At 36.8% G+C, this 20,755-nt stretch overlaps 2 protein-coding genes across 7 annotated transcripts in view; both read left to right on the top strand.

Moving 5' to 3' along the window:
- The first annotated feature begins 35 nt into the window (after window positions 1–35).
- Window positions 36–10,758, top strand: Mapmodulin (acidic leucine-rich nuclear phosphoprotein 32 mapmodulin). 2 transcript variants are annotated; one of them, XM_083037333.1, is made up of 8 exons: window positions 36–475; window positions 6,210–6,353; window positions 6,605–6,724; window positions 6,815–6,927; window positions 7,006–7,109; window positions 7,252–7,319; window positions 7,569–7,662; window positions 7,917–10,758. In XM_083037333.1, exons 1-8 carry the CDS (start codon window positions 428–430, stop codon window positions 7,976–7,978), a joined length of 753 nt encoding a protein of 250 aa, XP_082893459.1. In that variant the 5' UTR covers window positions 36–427; the 3' UTR covers window positions 7,979–10,758. The 2 variants fall into 2 exon arrangements, with proteins under 2 accessions (XP_082893459.1, XP_082893458.1); XM_083037332.1 differs by having other exon boundaries at window positions 37–475; window positions 7,914–10,758.
- Window positions 10,759–11,266: 508 nt separating this feature from the next.
- Amph (amphiphysin) overlaps window positions 11,267–20,755 on the top strand; it is a 34,987-nt gene continuing 25,498 nt past the window's right edge. For all 5 annotated transcript variants that reach the window (XR_014425158.1, XM_083036127.1, XM_083036126.1 and 2 more), the window contains exon 1: window positions 11,267–11,502. Coding sequence is in view for 4 of the 5 variants with exons in the window: in XM_083036127.1 (XP_082892253.1) it covers window positions 11,434–11,502 (69 nt within the window). In the remaining variant the exon portion in view is untranslated. The remainder of the gene's footprint in view (window positions 11,503–20,755) is intronic.

Here is a 20,755-nt window from a genome sequence, read left to right as displayed (position 1 = left end):
GACGCGAGAGGGAACGAAGAAGGTAAGGAGGGGGGACAGGGGACACACAGTCCGGCGAGTTGGATCCGTGGAGACACGTAGAGACGCGGCGCGCGTAAGGGCTTTTAGAGCGGAATCGAACCGCGGTGAGTTTGGCTTCTCCTCTATATATCGTTCTTCGGCAAGCGAGGGAAAACGCACGCAACGCGAACGGGCAACACGACGGTGTGGCATCCCTGTCCGGTGACCGATCGTGCTTCGGCCGTGTCCGTCCGTCATATTCCCGGCCCGAGGAAGAGAGAGAGAGAGAGAGACACACAGAGACAGTGAGAGCAAGGTTGCTGGCACACGTAGTTGGTGGTGTTGCGACGCAGCGAGGCGGAGGGGACGTTGTGTGCCGCGTACGGAGCAAGGCGAGAAACGAGCGATTGGGAACTGACTGCCGGCCATGGAGAAGCGGATAGAGCTCGAGAAGCGGGGAAGGAAGCCCGGCGACGTAAGGCAACCCTTTCAGATTTTTGCGCTGCTCTTCAGCAATCTCTATATCACATTTCTTTCCCTTCCCTCCCTCGCTCTCTCTCTCTCTCTCTCTCTCTCTCTCTCTCTCTCTCTCTCTCTCTCTCTCTCTCTCTCTCTCTCTCTCTCTCTCTCTCTCTCTCTCTCTCTCTGTCTGTATACGTTTCTCTCTGATTTTTTTTCTCTCTCTCCGAGCTTCCAGCACGCGCTTCTTTACATTATCCTCGCGATAGACAATCGTGCATGCATTTATTTATACAGTGTCGCGAAAAACGAACGAGTTCGTCGTTGTTACCACCTGGGTGCTCCAAGTACGCCGCGCGACAGTGTTAAACGCGCTATCGGCCCGTGATAGAACGAAGGAGAGAAAGAGAGAGAGAGAGAGAGAGAGAGAGAAAAGATAGGTATTCGTCGTCGTGTTGCCTCTCTCGGCGGCAAAACACCACGCATTCGGCTAATGCGGCTAATGCCGCTCCGGTCTCTCGCACTTCCGTCTTTCTCTTTTTCCAATTCCTTCGGCACCGACCGCGACATTCCGTCCTTACGGCGACCGCGTGGCCGTCCCGACTCTCTCGATCGGTCCGTCTCCTCCCGGGAGGAGAGGACGGCATATGCACGCATATCCTGACGACGATGCATGGCCGATCGCGAACGCGAGCATGGCGCGCCGCTCTACTATAGAAGCTTCGTATCGTTCTCTCATCGCGCTTTTGTTCCCTCTCGTCTTGTTCTCTTCTCTACCTTTTCGCGATCGAACGAAAAAAAAAATAAAATAAAATAACGCGTTTCCACGCGGTACACTTTTCGGAACGCGCTCCATTTCTCCATCGTTCTTCTTCCTTCCTCCTCATCCCCTCCCCCTTCCTTCGTCCCTCTTTCCTTCTCTCTCCGACTACGTAATTTACCTACATACTCGCCTTGCCGCTCTACTTCGCTTCATTTCGCATCGCTGCTGTCGCGAGGAGGCGGCGTGTCAACGCGACTCGAAATCGCCCTGGGGAAGTGAAAGAAATTCGGAGACGCGAGAGGAGAGACGCCGCGAGATTGCGCCGAAAACGCGCGGGCAATAGTGCGTAACTGCGTGCGTTGTTACTCCGCGATCTCCCGCGCTCCTTCTCTCCTTATCGCGACGCCTCTCTTATTAACGAGAGATATACGCGCGCCAGAAGTTTCGCGCAGTCACAGCGCGACGACTTGGAGGAGTTTTATCTCATTTTTCTAGATTCTAGAGTAACACGCGTGCGTGCGTCTCTTGGAAAAGACGCGGCGAGGACACGCACGTCGAAACCGCGATCGACTGGGCGCGTCGAGTGCATAACGACGTTACATATGCACTCTCTCGCGTTTGATTAATGGCGCGGATAAAGTCCGACGACCAACGTCGTCGTCGACTGACTTTATCCCATTCCGATCGATTCCCTCTTTCCGATTCGTGGCTGATCGTAATATTAATGCAGTCAGATTTATTTCACTTATCCGCGATATATTTTTATCCCCCTCGATAAACATTGCACTCAATTATATGACTTAACTTTCAATGTAACGATAATTATATATTGAATCGGATGCAAAAAAAAATGCATACATTAAGCATGATTGCGTACAATTAAAAATAATTACGTTCAATATATAGATAATTGCTATTCCATATTAGAATATTCTCCTTTGCATCTGCATCATACTTTATATTATATGTATATACTAATCTAATTAGTTTGAATCTAATTTCTCTTATTGAGAATGAGTATTTTTAGAATAAATTTGTATATCTCGCAATTTTTAGAAAGACAGAAAAATATTACATATTTTCGTCTAAAAATGCAATAATAAGCATAAAGAAATTATTAAGACAAAACTTGTATAAATTATGTATTCGAATGAATCTTGACGATGTTTGAGAATGAATCACATTTCACGCTATTGTTTACATTTAGAAAAATCATGCTGCTACTTCCAACTTAATTGTATCGTTTAGATTAGAGATTAATTTGTTTAGATAGTTGATAGAATGAATTATGTAAGTGAACGCGATTAAATCTCTTTATGATTATTTCGTGGGCCTTTATATGATTAATTGCGTAAAAGTTCTCATGACGTCGCTGCAATGAGTTAATTAAATGAAGTCAGTCTACAGAATTTTTAGAGCAAACTTGCGAAATTGAATCATCTCTCTGTACGAATATCCGTACAACTATTCGTGTAACAAAATTTAATAGAGAAACCGGACACCGATGTTGTATCGTAAAATGTGATTAGGATCAATCGATAAAATACTTTGACGATGGATTTTTCGCAGATTGCATTGCGAACGAAATGCATCACATTTTCCATTACGAGACACATTGTCCATTAATTAAACGTGAACTTTGTGCAAAGAACTGAATGATAATCGGTCTCAACTTTAATATATTGCCACATATGTCTTATATTGACAGAGATGATTTATGCATTTTCGGAGTACTTGCCGCATAATTAATCGATCTGCACTAGAAAATTAAGAATGATCTAATCTAACTATTTTGTGCAGTAAACTGTGTCAACTCTTAAAACTTTGCTTAAATTAATCAAACTTGAATGGGAACTATTTCTTGTCCAATTTCTTTTCTGATATCATGTCGATTATAATATTTGTAATTATTCTTTTTTTAAAATGTTTTCAAATTTGATGATGAACACTAAATATATAATAAATGTTTCATAATTTTTTTGCAGACATTTTTTTTACTCAAGAAATTTTTAATCTTTATATAGAAAGATTTTTTGTATAATATATTTGATCAAATAAAAAGTTTAATTATAATACATCTATCAATCTGAAAATGAGCTTCAAAATTGCTTCAGTTTCTTCAACAATTTGATTATTCATTTCGTCATTGGTAAGGTACATTTGCCGGCATAGTAATGATATGCGAAACGTGATAATGCAAATCGTGAAACAAGTTTTGCCTCGAAGAAGTTCTCGCGCTTTTATTTGACATTGAAAAAAAACCTTCGGAGAACGCTTAATTAACAAATTCCAGGCGAGAAAGTAATCTCGAATAATAATCCCGTTAGATAAGAACTTGTTTTTATCCTTTGTTTCAGTTTATACAGCGATACTCGAGAAATCGTTACGCGATACGTCCTGCGTATACGAAGAACGAACGCGACATATGTTTACTCGATTAATGTATTTTTTAGCATCGAGGCGTCGCCACCGATCCGATGCGGAAACGAGGGACCGCGCGAAAAAGCCGAGTTGCGCGCGCGTCAGCACCGCGTTATGTAAATGAATGGCAGCTCGCGCGCGCGCTCGCTCGCCGCCATGAGAGAGGAGCGCGTGTTGCACGCGGCAGCTGGACGTCGCCATTGCATCGTCGACGTACGGTTCCCGGAAGACGCGCCGGACAAGTCGATCCTCAGCTATACCTTATGCTCTCGACGCCGGCTCGCTCGTTGGTTCGCGCGCGCGTAATATAATGCGTAGTTGCGTGCCTAAGTCGTCGTCGTACGCGTTTCGTCATACGACGCGTCGCTAATCACCGCCATGTTGGACGAGTCCACTCTCTGCCGGCTGATTCCGGTCGATCGCCGTCCTGAGTGACACGCACGTACATACGCACTCTTCTGCGCGCGAGAGAAATTTTTTTCCCCCCCTCGACGCGAGATGAAACGTCATGTTGTCGATTGTCGAGTCGTGCCGATCGACTTTCTCAGGTACATCGTCGCGTCTATCCGTCTCTATTTGCCTCTGCGTGCATGCGTACGTGCGTGGGCGTTCGCAGAGCCGTAGCTAGGGTGTGGCGTCACATGATGGCACCGACGATTGCGACGCAAATTTGAAAAATTAGTAAATTTTTGTCCCTTTAAAAGCTTAAAGATTATTCTACTTATTAAATTCGTGATCGAATATATCGTGGATCGCGCAGAAAATGTTGCAAATTGTTTTTATATCGAGAGAAGGAGAGAGCTCCTTTTAATGTTGTCATATAAATCTTTTTTTTTCTTCCTAAATGTGTTCAAATTTATGCGCCTGCATTACGATCGCGAATCGATTCGTTTATATTTTACGACTCTGAAACTTTATCTATTATATTCTGCGTTGACCACCCGCGTATGCAACAGTGTCATTATTTTTAGGAGCATATATAACTATAATATTTATTAAAATTGAAAACATTCCTTTCATTGAATAATTATAAAAAAGAGCATATTTTGATAAAAGAATTTAAGCGCAGATGAGAAATATCAAATTTGAAGATATTGCAATTATAAAGCTTGTGTAAATATGCATATTTTTTTATCAAGGAAATAGGAAATGAGGTGCACGATAATAATTTCACAATTTAAAAATATCTAGAAATTTCATGATACATTCTCCTTGGTTCTCTCTTCGATCCGTGAATGTCATTGATCCGCTCCTATGACTATGCTCTTTGTAATATTGTCATTTTAATCGGCGCAACACCAAACGTAATCAATTTGACCGACTCGTCGCATAAACATGAGAGTATATATAAAATATCTAGGTGAGGAATATAGGATGCGAAGCGGAAAAAGTAATGCATAATTTAACTGTTAAATCGATCGGAGAATTTCAAAATGTGAAACTGAACACACACCGTATGCTCACCCTTTAAATTTAAAGCGGACCTCAACTGAAAACAATTCGCGAATTAATTACGAGAATGCATTAACTGCGTCATTCATTTGTTCCTTCGGATTATCATAAGTGACAAGAACAAAATATACGATGTGTTGTCGTTTTAGCGAAAAATCGATTCGATTCGCAGATTATTATTATTATTATATTGTCGATACGAAATGTCAAGAACAAAGTACGGTATATTAATATTCGCACAATTTGTTAAATAATGATGCTAAAAATATCGAGAGATGAAGAAATCAGGAAGATTATTATCGGTCTCATCTTTATTTGGGAGAAGCACGTCATGACACAAAGTCCTATCCTAATGTCATTTCGGATTGTCCGTAGGAAAATGAGAATGCGGTGACATAATATCCAAGCATCGATACTTCCGGTATCGATGATAGCCAACTTCCCCCTCCCCCACCTTCTCTCCCCCCCCCCTCTCTCTCGTAATACTCGGCGTCGCGTGCCGCAGTCCGTGCTTGTCCCTCACCGGCTTTTCCGATGCCGCTAAACAAGACGCGGCATATACTCCGTTTACCGTCACGCCTTTCCCCGTCCTCCCCCCGGTATCACCCTTACCTACCCTCATCCGCGCGCACCCCTCCGTCGTCCCCCGTAACACCTCTGTCTCCTACCGGCTCCGCTCTCGCCCTCTCGCCTTTCTCTTTCTCCGATCAATAAAATAGCCCATCTCCCGCGAAAGCTTATCGCTCGTTTGAATTTTAGCCGACTTTTTCGACCATGAACGCCCGAACGTCGTTTCGGCCATTATTTGTCTTCCTCTTTCCTCGGCGATGCCGCGCGAAATGCCCACAATTCCGCGATGCTTGCTTATATGACAATTCGAGAACGATTTCGATCTGAATTCAAAAATATCAATGATTCTTCTTGATTTAGAATATTTAATATTAATTATGATTTAAAGAGAGAGAGAAACATCTGACACACTCCATCCACGCACTTTTATTTCTAGATAACTTGATATTAATTCTTTAAATCTGCAATCTTCTGACATTTACATCAAAACTTAGTTTTTTCGTTTGTTAATGAATGTTATTACATGATGTATGTTTCATTATAGATCAAAGAACTTGTTCTTGATAACTGCCGGAGTACGCACATTGTGGGTCTGACAAATGAATTCACCGCCCTGGAGTCATTGAGTCTCATCAATGTGGGTCTTACCAGTCTAAAAGGCTTCCCAGAGTTGTCCAGTCTTAAAAAGGTATATATAAATACATTGATTTATTGTAAAGCATATGCAAGATATTAATCTCTTATTTGAGATCTCTTTTATGATATAAATTTTTAATGAAAAGTTTCTATCACAATTATGATTAGAGGAAATATGTACCTATAAATAATAATAATAATCGAAAAATATAATTTAATAAGGCATAATACAATTGTCTACTCATCAGACAAACTTTTCTTTTGTTCGTTACAACTACAATTGTCTTTGCATTGTGTGTGCAGTTGGAGTTGAGCGACAATCGGATTTCGGGCGGTCTAAATCTGCTCGATTCGAGCCCCAAATTAACTCATCTGAATCTGAGTGGAAACAAGATTAAAGACCTTGATACGCTACAACCATTGGTAAGTTTTCACACCCATCGCCACAAATATTGAAGACATTTATTTATCGCCAAGACATATTTACTAATATAAAATGATTTTCTATTTTAGAAAGAGTTCAAGAATCTGAAGAGCTTGGATCTGTTCAACAATGAAGTGACAAATATGGATAATTACAGAGAGAAAGTCTTCAGTCTTATTCCCAGTCTACGATATCTTGATGGGTATGAGAATATTTACTTAAATTTGTTTTGTTATTTTATTTATTTTCTTAAATTAATTAATTATTTGTCTGTGAATAGATTTGATGCCGATGATTGCGAAGTTGACAGTGAAGGTGAGGATGACGAAGTCAATGGAAACGAAGATGGAGATGGGGAGGACAACGAAGAAGACAGCGAAGAAGGTTGGTTGAGAATTTAATTGCAAAATAGTTGTAGTAAATAAAAATTAGATTATAAACAGAGATGTAAATTAATGATGAAATAAATGATGTCAGTGAGCTCCACACACAGGTAATAATAATGAATATGCATGTTAAAATGCAGTTTCAGATGAAGAAGATGATTTCTTAGATGACGATCCAGGATTAGATGCGGTCTATTCGGAAAAACTCGTGAGTTTAGTTCATATTTTTATATTTTAAGTAGTCTGTTTGATATTGATACGAAGACACATGTTGTTTAACATATTTAAAATTCAATAGAATATTCGAGGTCTTTTCATTTAAATATTTGTTCCCTTAATATATTTATTTTCACTTAAATATTTATTATAATGTAATTACGATAATATGTAGATTATAGATTGAAGTACGATGACTTAGTTATTTAATGAAACTAAAAATAAATGTCAATACGTATAGGATGAGGTGAGTGATGAGGAAGATTACATGGGGGAGGAAGAAGAGGAAGATGATGATGAAGATAATGAAGATGATGAGCAGGAAGAAGAAGAAGGTATGAATAATCAATTTCTATAATTTTGTTGTTATTACTTGATTTAGAATTTTCAAACTATCTAGTAACTTTCAAACTATCTAGTAAAGAATGTAACAAATATGAAGCATTCAGATATATATATAATGAAATTTTTTCAAAATATTTAATTTCTTTTTTTATATTTTTGCGCGCGTTTACTTACATCTTACTTTTTATAAAGAAGTTTCTACTGTTTTTGTTTACAACAATATTGATTTATTTTTGCGCAGAAGAATCTCCTGTTCGAGGAAAGAAAAGAAAAATTGAAGATGTAGGTGAGAACTTGAACGATTAAGATGAGGGACAAGTCTACAGTACTGTTGAATGAGTGTAAAATTCGTATAAATAATAACAATAAACGACGCCGAGTGAACAGCTGGGAATCAAACTAATCGATCGACCAATGACAGACTACAGTTAGTGATGTGAATTTATCAGTAAATCATTGACTGCGAGGAAATTGTCTGCGTAACAACAAAAGATTTACCATATGGTAGAAGCGGAATGAGATACAGGAAGAAGAAGAAGGGGAGAGAAATAGATAATGATGTCATAAAAATAGGGCTGCATTCCAGCTGGACACAGCACAGTTTTAGTTATACTAACGATATTTTATATAGAGTATATAGTTAGAGTATTAGTGGTGTTGCATAGAGTGAACGGAAGATCAGAATATTAAATGATTCAAAGAGAGAAAGTATGAGAGAGAGAGAGAGAGAGAGAAAGAGAGAGAGAGAGAGCGAGAGCGAGAGCGAGAAAGTGCGCGTGTATATGTGCGTGCGAAAGAGACAAAAATAGAGAGCAGGAGGTAGCGGAGTTTTACACTTGAAGGAGCATCTTGTCTGTTAGCTCCAGTCGGCCAAAGGCTGGTCACGCTGGAATGCGGTCATCTCGTTAATCAGTACTAAGGTTACATAAGTTACATTTTAAATACATTATTATTGTACCGTGAATAAGTATATAGAGTAAACGAGGAACAACTTTTGTACAGGTTTACACCATACATCGAGGTGCATTATATGCCTCTGTGATTTTTGGGACAGAAAATAAAGAGAGAGAGAGAGAAATATATTGCTCGTATATGTGAGCGTATATATCCGACGAGGGTGGGATGGGGAAATATATGTTATAAAATAAAACAGGACTATCGCGCGCTATAATCAATAGCAAACGTATGCATTTCTCGCGAGGATGTTTTATGCTACAGATGCGCTACAAATATTCGCGAGATACGGTATCAACGGGGGGAAAAGAGATAGCAAATAATATCATAATATTTATTATTGTTTTCAATCGCGTGATTCCGATGACAGGAGAGCGAGAGAGTTAGATCGTTTATATCCAGATATAAAATTCTCCAATACACCTCGATCGACGTGTCGAGCGTTACGCGTGATAAACGCAGACATGATGTTATCCTAACTTAACTTAGACTTTTTTCTAGTAAGCTTTAAGTTCCAGATATTCTTTATACAATGTCTGATATACAACGGCGATCGCATAACGGCCCAATGCACGGCTGTTAAGATTATTGTTATTTACTCTCGGGCATCGCGTAAAAGTGATGCTCCTTTAATATAAAAGAATCAATTTGATTATTATTACGATTTATGATATTCTCTCACTTTTGCAAATAATTATACAGCTATGTAACACTCAATCTTTTTTTCTTTCTTTTTTCTCTTCCTTTTTTTGTTATGTATATAGGGCATCACACTTACACATATACACAGAATTATCGTATTTTCTTTTATTTATATATTTCTCTATTGTATTTATCCATTTATGTATTTTATCATGAATAGATATTAAGCAAGTTTTTTAAAATAGAAATTGAATATTAATTAATTATTGAAATATCTTATTTAATAATAAAATATTAAATTGAAGATTAGAAAACTCGTAACGCGAGTCATAAACTTTTATTAAATTGCCGCTCTAAGTAAAAATAAAATGTGATTTATCAAACCGAAAAGAGATACGATAATTCTAAGACATCCTGTGTATGCCAAAGTATAATTATGTTGATTGATAATGTGATTAATTTTTCTGTATACATAACTGCAGCAGGCCTCAGTCTTTGGAACGAATTACAGAAACAAGAGTCAACATCGTGTGCGTCAAATGATTAACCTTTAATTTCTGTCTCTGAAGTTACCATTGCGCTGATACATTTCGTGATGAAGTGTGAAGATGATAATGGAAGTAATGGAGATTCATCAATATTATGATTAACATTAAATTACGAGTATGATTTTAAGAAACAAAATATTTATACTCTTGCGCTTTCGCACTTTTGTGAATTGTACTAAAGTCAGAAATACAAAATTTGACTTGGGGCAAAAACAAAAGGAAAATGTGAAAAAGAAACATTTAACGAAACAGGCGCAAGATAAAAAAGGATTGATCGGACGATGTAGTTAATGGTGAGACTGCGACGAATGTAGACTGGACAGAGGACAACCAATTAACTACGTAATCGTGTGAGAATGGATGGGAGCGTGGTGGTGAATGAAAGTGCGAGGAGAGAGGATCGGTTTTATAAGAAAAATAATAATAATTACGGTAGTACCGAGGACCTGGCGCCTCCTTGTCGCCAGTTTGGTTATGGCCTTATCCAATTTTTCCAAGACTAAAAGCAAATTTATATTAGGTACAATGAGTATATGTGAACATGTACAGGTCCAAATCTGTAAATTTCCAATCTGCAATTTGTAATTGCGGTTCGCGCGGAAGCGTATTAAGAGAGTTAAATTATAAATAATTAAGAATTTAAATTATAAATAATTAAAAACACATATTCCGCGCGCCCCGCGACACATACACACATACACATATAACTTTTGTCAATTGCGATTTTGGATAGACCATTTATGTAAGGGAAAAAAAAATTTGTCTATCACCTATTATCAGATATATTACATTATATATATATATATATATTACATCTGCGTATTGTCTGTCTGTTCCGTTGTTAAAATGGATTTTTATCATAACGGTTGTTTATTTCGAGCAATCCTCATCACACAAAATAAGAAAAGATAATTTATTAATAAAAACATTTATACAAATCAATGATAGTGTATCCTATATATAATAACAACTAAATCTCAATTTTTTACTTTGTTTTTTTGATGTTTTTAGCATGAGCAAAATATAAATTTTTTTCATTTTATATCAGCTATTTACAATAAAAGGTGATGAAAATTATCTTCATATTATTATTCTAACAAACTGATTTTGTTTATAAAATGTTTCCACAGATTTCCTACTTATTTTTATCATTCTATGAAATTTGAAAATTAAAAGTAACACAAAATAATGGAATTTGAATTCATAACTTTACAAGATAAATTTTGAGTGTCTTTCAATTAATATCTTTATAAATTATAGGAAATATCAAGATTTATAGTGACAGCATTCAGTCGGATCGCAAAAACGTCACCGAGTCTTGTTTGAATAAACCGCGCGCGGTGACGTCACACGGTGAGCGCGCACGCCAATATGGCCGCCGCGTATGGTAGTGGTGGGGGGAGAAGGCTGCGCGCCGTCGCGTGCGTGCTCGCATCTCAGTCAGTGTCTCTCCGCGCTTCGATACGTGTGTTCGGTCTGCGCAAACGGTGCGCCGCTACCTCCCCTCCCCTGCGCATAGCTGTCGTCGCGTCGGCCAAGTTAAAAGAGTTAAGTGCTTCGTTGGTTTTTTTTTCTTTCGGGACTCTTGTACTCCGCGACCGACGTTACGAGAGCATCATGGCCGAGAGCAAGGGCGCGTTAATCGCGAAGACGGTGCAGAAACATGCAGGCAGAGCAAAAGAGAAGGTAAGTGTCCGTTACTGTTTTCTATCTATCTATCTCTATCTATCTCTCTCTCTCTCTCTCTGTCTCTTTCCCTCTCGTCGCGTTTATCGTCCTCGAACGCTCGCGAATCGCCGGCGATCGCATTCCGATTCGTCCTCGCGGAAACGGAAATTAGCACGAGGACTTGCGAGCGACAAGAGTTAACCCTAACCTCTGTGCCATGTCGCGCGACTGACGATACTCGCCAACGTCAGAGTGGTCAGGGTTAATGTTTCACGCGTCATCGTTGCGCGGTAATTACATCGCATCGCAACAATTAAATCTAGCATCGTTATTTGTGTGGGTTTCGGGTGAATAAGACGTATCGTTGTGTCCGACTAAATAATACCTCTGACCTTGAAGAATAAACGTTACATTTTTGGAGCATCGTGTTTGGCGCATTCGGCGTTGCTCGAAAGTAAGTTTTTCCAAAGTTTTTCTTAACCTTATTTATGTAAATATGTATATCAACCGAAAATTCTATCATTTGCGTGTTATATTCTCTATTGTAATCTTGATAAGACTGATTTACGAGAGATATGAATAACATAAATTTATCAGTCAAACAAGTATGAACAGAAAACAGCGAAAGATGGTGAGAGAGAGAGAGAGAGAGGGGGGGAAAGAAAAGATTTATACTGTGGTTTTTTGAACGAATCGAAAAAAAAAAATAACTACACCGCCGTTTGTCCCAAAGAGTGTATTTGATAAAAAAGGCGGTGAGATACTTTTTTCTTTTCAAAGAGCGACAATCGCACTTGTGTTGCCGATTCGCCGCGCAAAATTGCGCTCTTACGTAATCGGTAAATATATTCGCAGCAGCTTTGTATCGTTCGAAATGATAATTATGCAACTCCCACGACAGATTCACGTCCAGACGCGATGTAGGAAACGCGTGTACAAGTGCATCTAAATGCACCTCACTATTTCGATCGACGAAGATCGCGTGTGTTTCGGGCGCGTCTCGTCGCATGATCTACAATTTTTTATATTATACAAAGATCGCCTTGCCGGCTTCAACCTTCGTGCTCGTTATACAAGATGCGTCATTATATATATTTCATCGAGTAACTTTTCAATTAATTCTTTATGATTACGAAAAATTCGTATTCGGTGAATTTTCAACGTTAGTATCTTTCATGGATTAACACTTGAATTAAATATAATCGACATTAATTTTTTTTAGCTTGTCCTTTATTTTTCGCAGTTCTCTGTAGAGAGTATTCTATATAATATAATAATCTTTGAAGCTACAATAATATTTTACAAAAAATATGTCAAATGCATTAAAAGGGAGAGCTAATTATTTAAAAAAATTTTACATAATTATTTTATTATTATTTAAAGATAAAACAATGAATATCCTATCTGACAATTTCCTTCAATCTCCATGTCACAGAATGACATCGGTTGTTCTTGATCCGAAGCGGAACTGATATGACAGCTATTAGATATAGCGCGAGGGGGATTGAGGAGGGGAAGGGAAGACGGTATAGGATGTTATATTATGCTGAGTCTAACGAATGATCGCTGCGATTAAATATAAATGCTCGCGCATTTACGGCGAAACGAAACCCCTCTTCTAACATTCTCACGAATCACTCAAGACGAAGCACTCTCTGTTTACATATTTTACTTTTGATGATTCCGCACAAGAAGAGAATCTCTCTCTTATTTTTTTCCATGTCATTCACCTTCAACGATTTCGTATTTATAAAAATGTTGTTTACGCGATTTATTTATTTATTTTTTTTTCACTTTGGACATTTCATCATTTCAGCGCAATAATGGTCTAAAGCGCGGAAGAAAGTTGGAAATTTCTCTCTACTTTTCCTCACACGAAACAATGTGCACAATCACGTATGTGAATTTGCTTTCTGCGTGTTTATGCCGTGTATTTTTCTTATGCTTTTGACGATATCATCTCGAAACGAATAATTTCCAAGCTTTCTTTCGAATTGATTAGTCTCTTTCTTTGAGAGATTTACATTAAATTAATGATATATGTATTTATGTCACACATATATCTTTCTACAATTTACATTCGTCATGTAAAATTTTACTGATAAAAAAAAATATTCTATAATCCTCGTCATTCGTTTATTTACAAAAATGCACAATTCTTTTCGCACAGATATAACGAGATACTGCGTATGTCGAAGTACGCACATGTATTAAACCACATAATTAACGGTTAACACGAACTCATTGAAATCGCCGGGGATTCGTGATACAGAGCTTGGGAAGTGCTGATGCAAACTGTTACTGTGGAAATTTGCTTATGGGAGGGACTATAATAATCTATAGTAGGGGCTTCTCAAGGCGCATTATAGATTGCACTCGCGATGGTGCACGTCGACGGATCGTCACTTCCGCGATTTGCCGGCATCGAGAGCGCGTACATATATACCTGCGAGGACCCCTCGGCCCTCGTTGATGCATCGCGATGCAAGCATTGTATAAGCGACTCGTCACGCAATTCGCGTGTTCTCGGTATACGCGCGAATAACAATGTTCAACAATTGGCGTCTCGCGCCTTCCAGACTTTTCCGGTTTCGCCGCGGCAGATAAAATATATCGTCGTTAAAAAACAACGGTGTGCGCAATGCAGTTTTACGAGAAAAACGAAGAAGCGCGCGAAATTAAGAAAATCTACTTATTTTCCACCAGGAAAGTGAAGTTGCAAAACGAAGCTTCACAAAGTTATATTTGATTTCTTCAATTATTTTTAGCAAAAAGTTTTTTTTATACATAATAATTTATTCGTAGATAATTTTAACACGAGGGAGGAGGAAAGAGGGAGGGAGCTATTTCGATTTATCTGGTGAAACCGGTCTAAAACTGTTATAGCTATTGTAAGTTTGTTGTTCTCTCCTGCGTGCAAATCGAGAATTGCGATTTCGAACGCAGATAAAGATACTGAATTTATTGGAGAAGTGTGAAGTCGCGAATTTTTTCGATGCACACTTTACGATATTTAAAAACACGATATATATTTAATAGACACGAGTTAGTTTCTGAAGAATATTCTTTCAATTTATTTTTACGATGCTATTGACAAAGTCAGTCTTATTATTATCCCAGCATATCATTAGTTTTCAAATATAATCATAGTGTTATAAAAATCTTATCTAGCAGACAATAAGAGGAACTGAATGCATCGTGATAAAAATACTATCTGTTTAAGAATGAAGCGAGATAAAACCGATACCCTTTGGACAATAGGTAGATAGAAAAGCATGCTTGCACAATATATATATATATATATATATATATATATATATATATATATATGAAACATAAAGAGGATAATATATAGAAGACATCGTGCCATTCTTTATTTTTAATATTAAGAAATTTATATTTTTAATATTAAATGTATTAAATATTCCAATATATAATTACGATAATTACATTACAATTTCAAAAAAAATCGAGACTTTATTATCACATATTTCGTAAATTTTATAAACTCTAAAATCTAAATAACCTTTCATCATTATAATAGATAATCATTAGATCTCTATCATTCGTAGTATTTTGCGATATTCATCATTCACGCGGCAAATAATGTTTTTTTATTAATATGCACCGTTGTATCTTGATAAAAATCGCTCTTATATAATTTATATTATTCGTCAACATATTTACATTCCGCATAGTTAACTAAAATATTGAATATTTATGTGTAACTTTCTGAGAGACATGCATAACCCATTAGTCGCCAAAAGAAGTAAAGCTGAACTCTTGGGGATTACGTCGTATCGCCAGAAGCAGCGAAAGGATTAAATGCAGTTGATATTTTTTCGTAAAACTGTTATTTGCGCGCAAAATAAGGAAGAGGTAACATTCGATAGATTTGATCGCACGTGCCAGCACACGCTTGCATTCGCGTGCAGAAGGTTCAATTAGTACTCGAGGCAGGGAAAGCGTGGGTCGATGATCGTTGAGAGGTCCTCACACGATAATTACTATCAGCATCTCGTATATCGATGCTGTCAGTGATTGCGCGATATCGATGAACTCATAGTTAGAAAAATAATCGATGACGCAATGATAACATTCATATAAGTAACGACACAAACACACAGCAGTATTTTTGAGTAATATAACAATAATATTGGACTTTGAGATTTTCCTCTGATACTCGTACATTTCGACTGCATTGATTTATTAATTTATTTATATTTATATTTAATTTAAATATATATATTTATATTTTCATTAAAATTTATTTATATTATATATTTAACGGTAAATATGATTGTTTAATTCAGAGTCTTGATGGTCTGCTAATGCGAAAATCGCTTTGACTCGACATTGTACAGATTGAAAAGCACATTTGGCGTAAAATGCACGGCGAGAAAATGCGAACTTGTATCCTCTCTCACCGCAAAAGTTCGAACTGCGGTATCGTGGAGAAAGAACTGTGGTATTAGAAATTACATTCACATTCGCAAACCACAATGAAACGGCGCTAACATTGAAACAAATATATATATATCTTTTTTCGCCTATCGGAGATATACCTATATACTTTCTCTCTTTCTCTTTTTTAATCTTATTTTTGCGCTTCGAAAAATCAGTCTCCAATCATTTTGACGCGTAGAGAGTGAAACGCGATTTGTCATATTTCCGTTCAAACAAGACGTCTGGGCAAGGCGTCTTCTTAATAAGGCCGCCGATATATTTCTTTGTCGCGGAAGTCGCCTAATAGTACAAGTCTCTCGCCGTATCCGTCACATAGTCGTTCTTCTAGACGCTAGATTTCTAAGTGTGTCTCACCTCGCGACCGGGAGACCGGCTACTATTCTCGTCCTCCGAGACATGTTCCCGGACGCGACCGCCGGCAAATATATCTACGAGCCCGCGGCTTTGGAGACACCGCTTTTGAGTTTCGCGTCGTTTCACGTTTCCGCAACAGTGTTTCTCAAAGCCTACTGCAGAACCGAAATTTTTAGAATTTAAAAAGTTTTTATTTTTACTTTAATTTGCCTTCAATGATATTTTTTTTATAACGATTTATCTCGAAAGAAGAAATTTCTCCAGCAATTTTTAGCTTGCCATTTATTATTTTTATTAATCCTTAAAAAAAACTTCGTGTTTTACACCTTAGTCGATTTCTTGTATAATTATTTATCATTTTTATATACGTGCAATGCTATACTCTCACTTCTGTTACGTATGAAGATGTAATCTATGCTTATTTTACACTTTAGGTGATACTATCTCAGTACATTTATCAAATCTCTCTGTCTATCGCTGCTTTATTCACACACATATAGCATGGAAATGCAATCTACACCTAGACTTGAAACGGCAAAGAATGCGTCTAGATTTCGCTGTGTCAGACTGATTAATGATATGAGGAAAATGTAGTCAAAGTATTTATTCGAGAAACAAGTCTATAACGAGATATATTTTAAATTCGTTGAAATATCTCATTAGAATATTAGTTAGAATATATATGTTAAATTTTCCTAAAATGCGACAAATTATATGGGATAAAATTACAAAATAACTGATGATTATTATGGAAATTTATTAATTAACTAATATCCGCTAATTTTAAAGGCCTCGATCTTGCGCACCGAAAATTCTCCGAGTTTTTACTCCTGTAACTTACATTACCGAATGTAATATGCGTAGTGACCAGCGGTGTAACGCGCTCTTTGCGTTACGCAAGTCGCTTAAATGTGAGAGAGCTCATCTCGGGATGTTCTGTGACACACATAGTTGCACGACACTCACATTATCTCGCAATACGACAAATCGAGTCGAATTTATCTCTTTCAATTGCTTCGCGCGCCTAAAACGAGCCTAAAACATTAATTATTCTAACGCGTCTCCGTTATTTTTCTCGTCGCTTTGGAGATAATCCAAAGCCAATCTCGTCGCGTAAAGTGGAATTCGAAAGAAAGGCGCAGTTGAGACGGGCATCCAAATGACCTTTCTTCTCAAATAGAAAGGCGTCCCGGTGTGCACACATTGCCACGAATAACAGTGCGTGAATGTTTCTCTTTCGCGAAGGTGATTGCTTAAATCCTCAGCTTCGAGAACACATGTACTTCTCTCATCGAAAGAAGAGATGCGATTTTTGCAAAAATAATAATTTAATAAAATTAATAGCATTCTTTTTTTTAGCGTAAAAATATTTCACGTTTATCACACAATTTTTCTTCTTTCTCGACAATCTATAAAATTACTTGATACAAGTATTGCTCTCATCAAACTCAGAATTTATCATCGTGATTTTGCAGTTTCATACATTAAAACCGGTCATTTAAATTTTAACGAGTTTGATTTTGTTGCTAGAGGTAAGAACGATCTCTGTCTTTATTTTCAACGACATAAGAACGCAATAGTTGACGTAAATTATTTTCTTGCAGCACCGATAATTGAATTCATCAATAGCATACCGGTATTTCCACCTCTGTTTCGTAATTTTGCAAAAAGTCGTTTATTAGTCGCAAATGCCGATGTTGACCTGCGCGGTGGCACATATAGACGCTCCGGTTTTCCACTAAAATTAGCGACACTCACTGTGCGCCAAATATTCCTACCGCCTCTCATCCAAAGTCTCTCCCTTGATTTATCGAAGAAATAATGAGCGCGATAAAGATTCATTCTTTGAAAAGATAGCAAAATAAAAAAAATTCTCTTGAAGAAAAAATCTTTTCTACCTACATATATTACAATATATATTTTCTATATAATCTCTCAATTATATTTAGATATTATAATTATAACTATTTTTTTAAACACAGAATAATAGAAAATTGCAATATTTTATTTTTTTGTATTTTTTTAATTACATTTATTGAATATTTAAAATATATAAGTCAAATTTTTTCCTTACAAGATATTATAAGAATAAACTTTCTAATAAAAATTTAATACATTTTTTAAATTAAATTCTGTCAATTCTATGAAATAATTTTTTTGTAGAGATATATATGTATACGCGCGCAATATACATTTCCGTCGAAATTAATTTTTGGGGAAAAAAATATATTTTGAATGTTTACACATAAATGCGCATGCACTTGTTTATCTCTGCATAACATTCATCGCACGAGACATCGCTTCGACGAAGTTTCGCACAATCGTTTGAAACATCACCGTCGAGAGTTGATAACGTTGGCCTGAGTCCAATGGGCTCGTTATAAATACGACTCACGACAAATGCAGACGGAGACGGTCGTCGTTCTCGGATTCTCTTTATGTCTCGTCTCTCGCCACTCTTCATGGCTCATATTTTTTTGCGCTTGTTGCTAGCCTTCTAACGATATGTTGCGCTCGTTCCTCATTCTTGCTTTTCTTATTTGTCTCCTAACGACGCGTTTTTGCGTTACATTTGTTCGTCTTCTTTCATTCATTCTAGACGCAACTTTCTTTTATTTTGAGAGAAAAAAATGTTTAGTGAAGTACAATTAGTACCTAGTGAGTAAAAGTTTTCGTAACATATATTTTTTATATAATTATAATATCTATTAAAATCGTTTCCGCGCAAAATGTTGCATTTATGCATAGAAAAGCAAAGAATTAAAATTATGGGCGATAAATTAAGGGCGTATCTGTTTCCAAATTTAAATAAGATTTACGGAGCAAAATGTGCACATTTTCTAAAAAGAGAAAAATGATGATATATTATGAAAAAAGAAAAATTTCCAATCAAGTCACTTGTCCCTTTCCTCGTTGCGGAACAACCTGCATCCGATGGCGGTGTTTCCTTCTTACATCATCTACTGGGCGGTTCATGCGGTATGGAAATATCGCGCGGGCGTAATGACGTCGCGGTTTACGGATATTAATAACTACTGATTTTCTCTTCTGCAACTTTTCACCTATTTTCTGAGATTCTGCTTAAGCAAAGATTACTATGGTTAAAGAAAATATTTTTGCATATATTAAATTTGTCTTTCTTTTATAATGAGTATATCAATAACAGCAAAAGATGTTTTTTATTTTAAAAAAGAATTAATCATCATGATTATACACATAAAGTAGAGAAATCGTGCACAATAAATAACAATTCAAATATATTAAAGATTTACCCATATTTGACAGTGTAATTAATGTAATAAAGTCGTACTTTTCTTCTAGCCAAAGTTTACTTTGAGAAGAAGTAATTAATTTTTAATATATTTAATTCTCAATAATTTTATTGGAGAACAAAAAGGCTTTCAATATTTTCAAAACTTTATAATTAATTTTTAATTGACAATTTTGGCTATTGCATATTTCTCTTATCACATCTCCAAGTTATATAAATTCGCTAGTAGAAATTTACTATTTCTATTAATACAGTTGCACAGTCGCCTGTGCAATAATAGAATAATCAGAAATTATTCACGAAGAATTATGCACGAATCTTTGCGAATCTCAAAAAACTCGTGAGACAACCTGATGCGTCGGTGTTGAGCGAAGATCTGTTACAGCCACCTGTGGAACAGGATTCTTTGGTACCGGTTCAATATTCCAGTCTCCAAATCTTTCCTCGCGGCATTCTGGAGGTTCATTTGTATTAAGAATCGTTGAGATCCCCGTGTGTTTTTTAAAACGAAGTTTAAACTGTTGGAGAACTTCGGTGTACAAGGTTAAGGCCATTAATAAGAATCAGCATATATTAGTCTGTAATGTAGAGATTAGTATATAAATTTACGATCATAACGAGAGATTTCAATGTATAAATTTTATACCTTGCAGTTTTAAGATCAGATCAAGAACAGATCTTTTTATTTCATGTTGCATAAATCATCATTCGTAATTTTAGAAAATTTGAAACTATATACATAACAGTATTTAAATTGATATATATATATATATATATATATATATATATATATATAAACTAAATAAACATTCGCGCAGAGATGTCGAAAATAAAAATGATACAAAAATAATATTAAAATTAAACAATACATGTGTTTCGTACAAATTATCATAATGTGGCGATGTTTTTGCGGTTTCGCGATTTTATTTATGCAATGAAACAGGTTTTTTTTATCGGTAAAACGTGATAAGATTATTGCATATATCCCACGCTGTTGCATACAACACGAAAAACTTTCGTAGACAATCGTTGTTCGCGCAGAAGGAAACGGACCTTGATTAGGTACGGCTACCCGGACGAACAGGATCCGATCTCTCCGGTGCACACCGGTCCTGGTATTTCTCGCTCGCGATAACGGGAGCCTTCCTGAATCACACGGTGAGAGCTCTCGGTCGGTTG

The sequence above is a fragment of the Prenolepis imparis genome, unplaced genomic scaffold (genome assembly GCF_030444845.1).
Source record: "Prenolepis imparis isolate NDT839.2.m4 unplaced genomic scaffold, iyPreImpa1.0 SCAF_4, whole genome shotgun sequence".
Lineage (NCBI taxonomy): Eukaryota > Metazoa > Arthropoda > Insecta > Hymenoptera > Formicidae > Prenolepis > Prenolepis imparis.
This window is presented reverse-complemented; position numbering and strand designations above follow the sequence as displayed.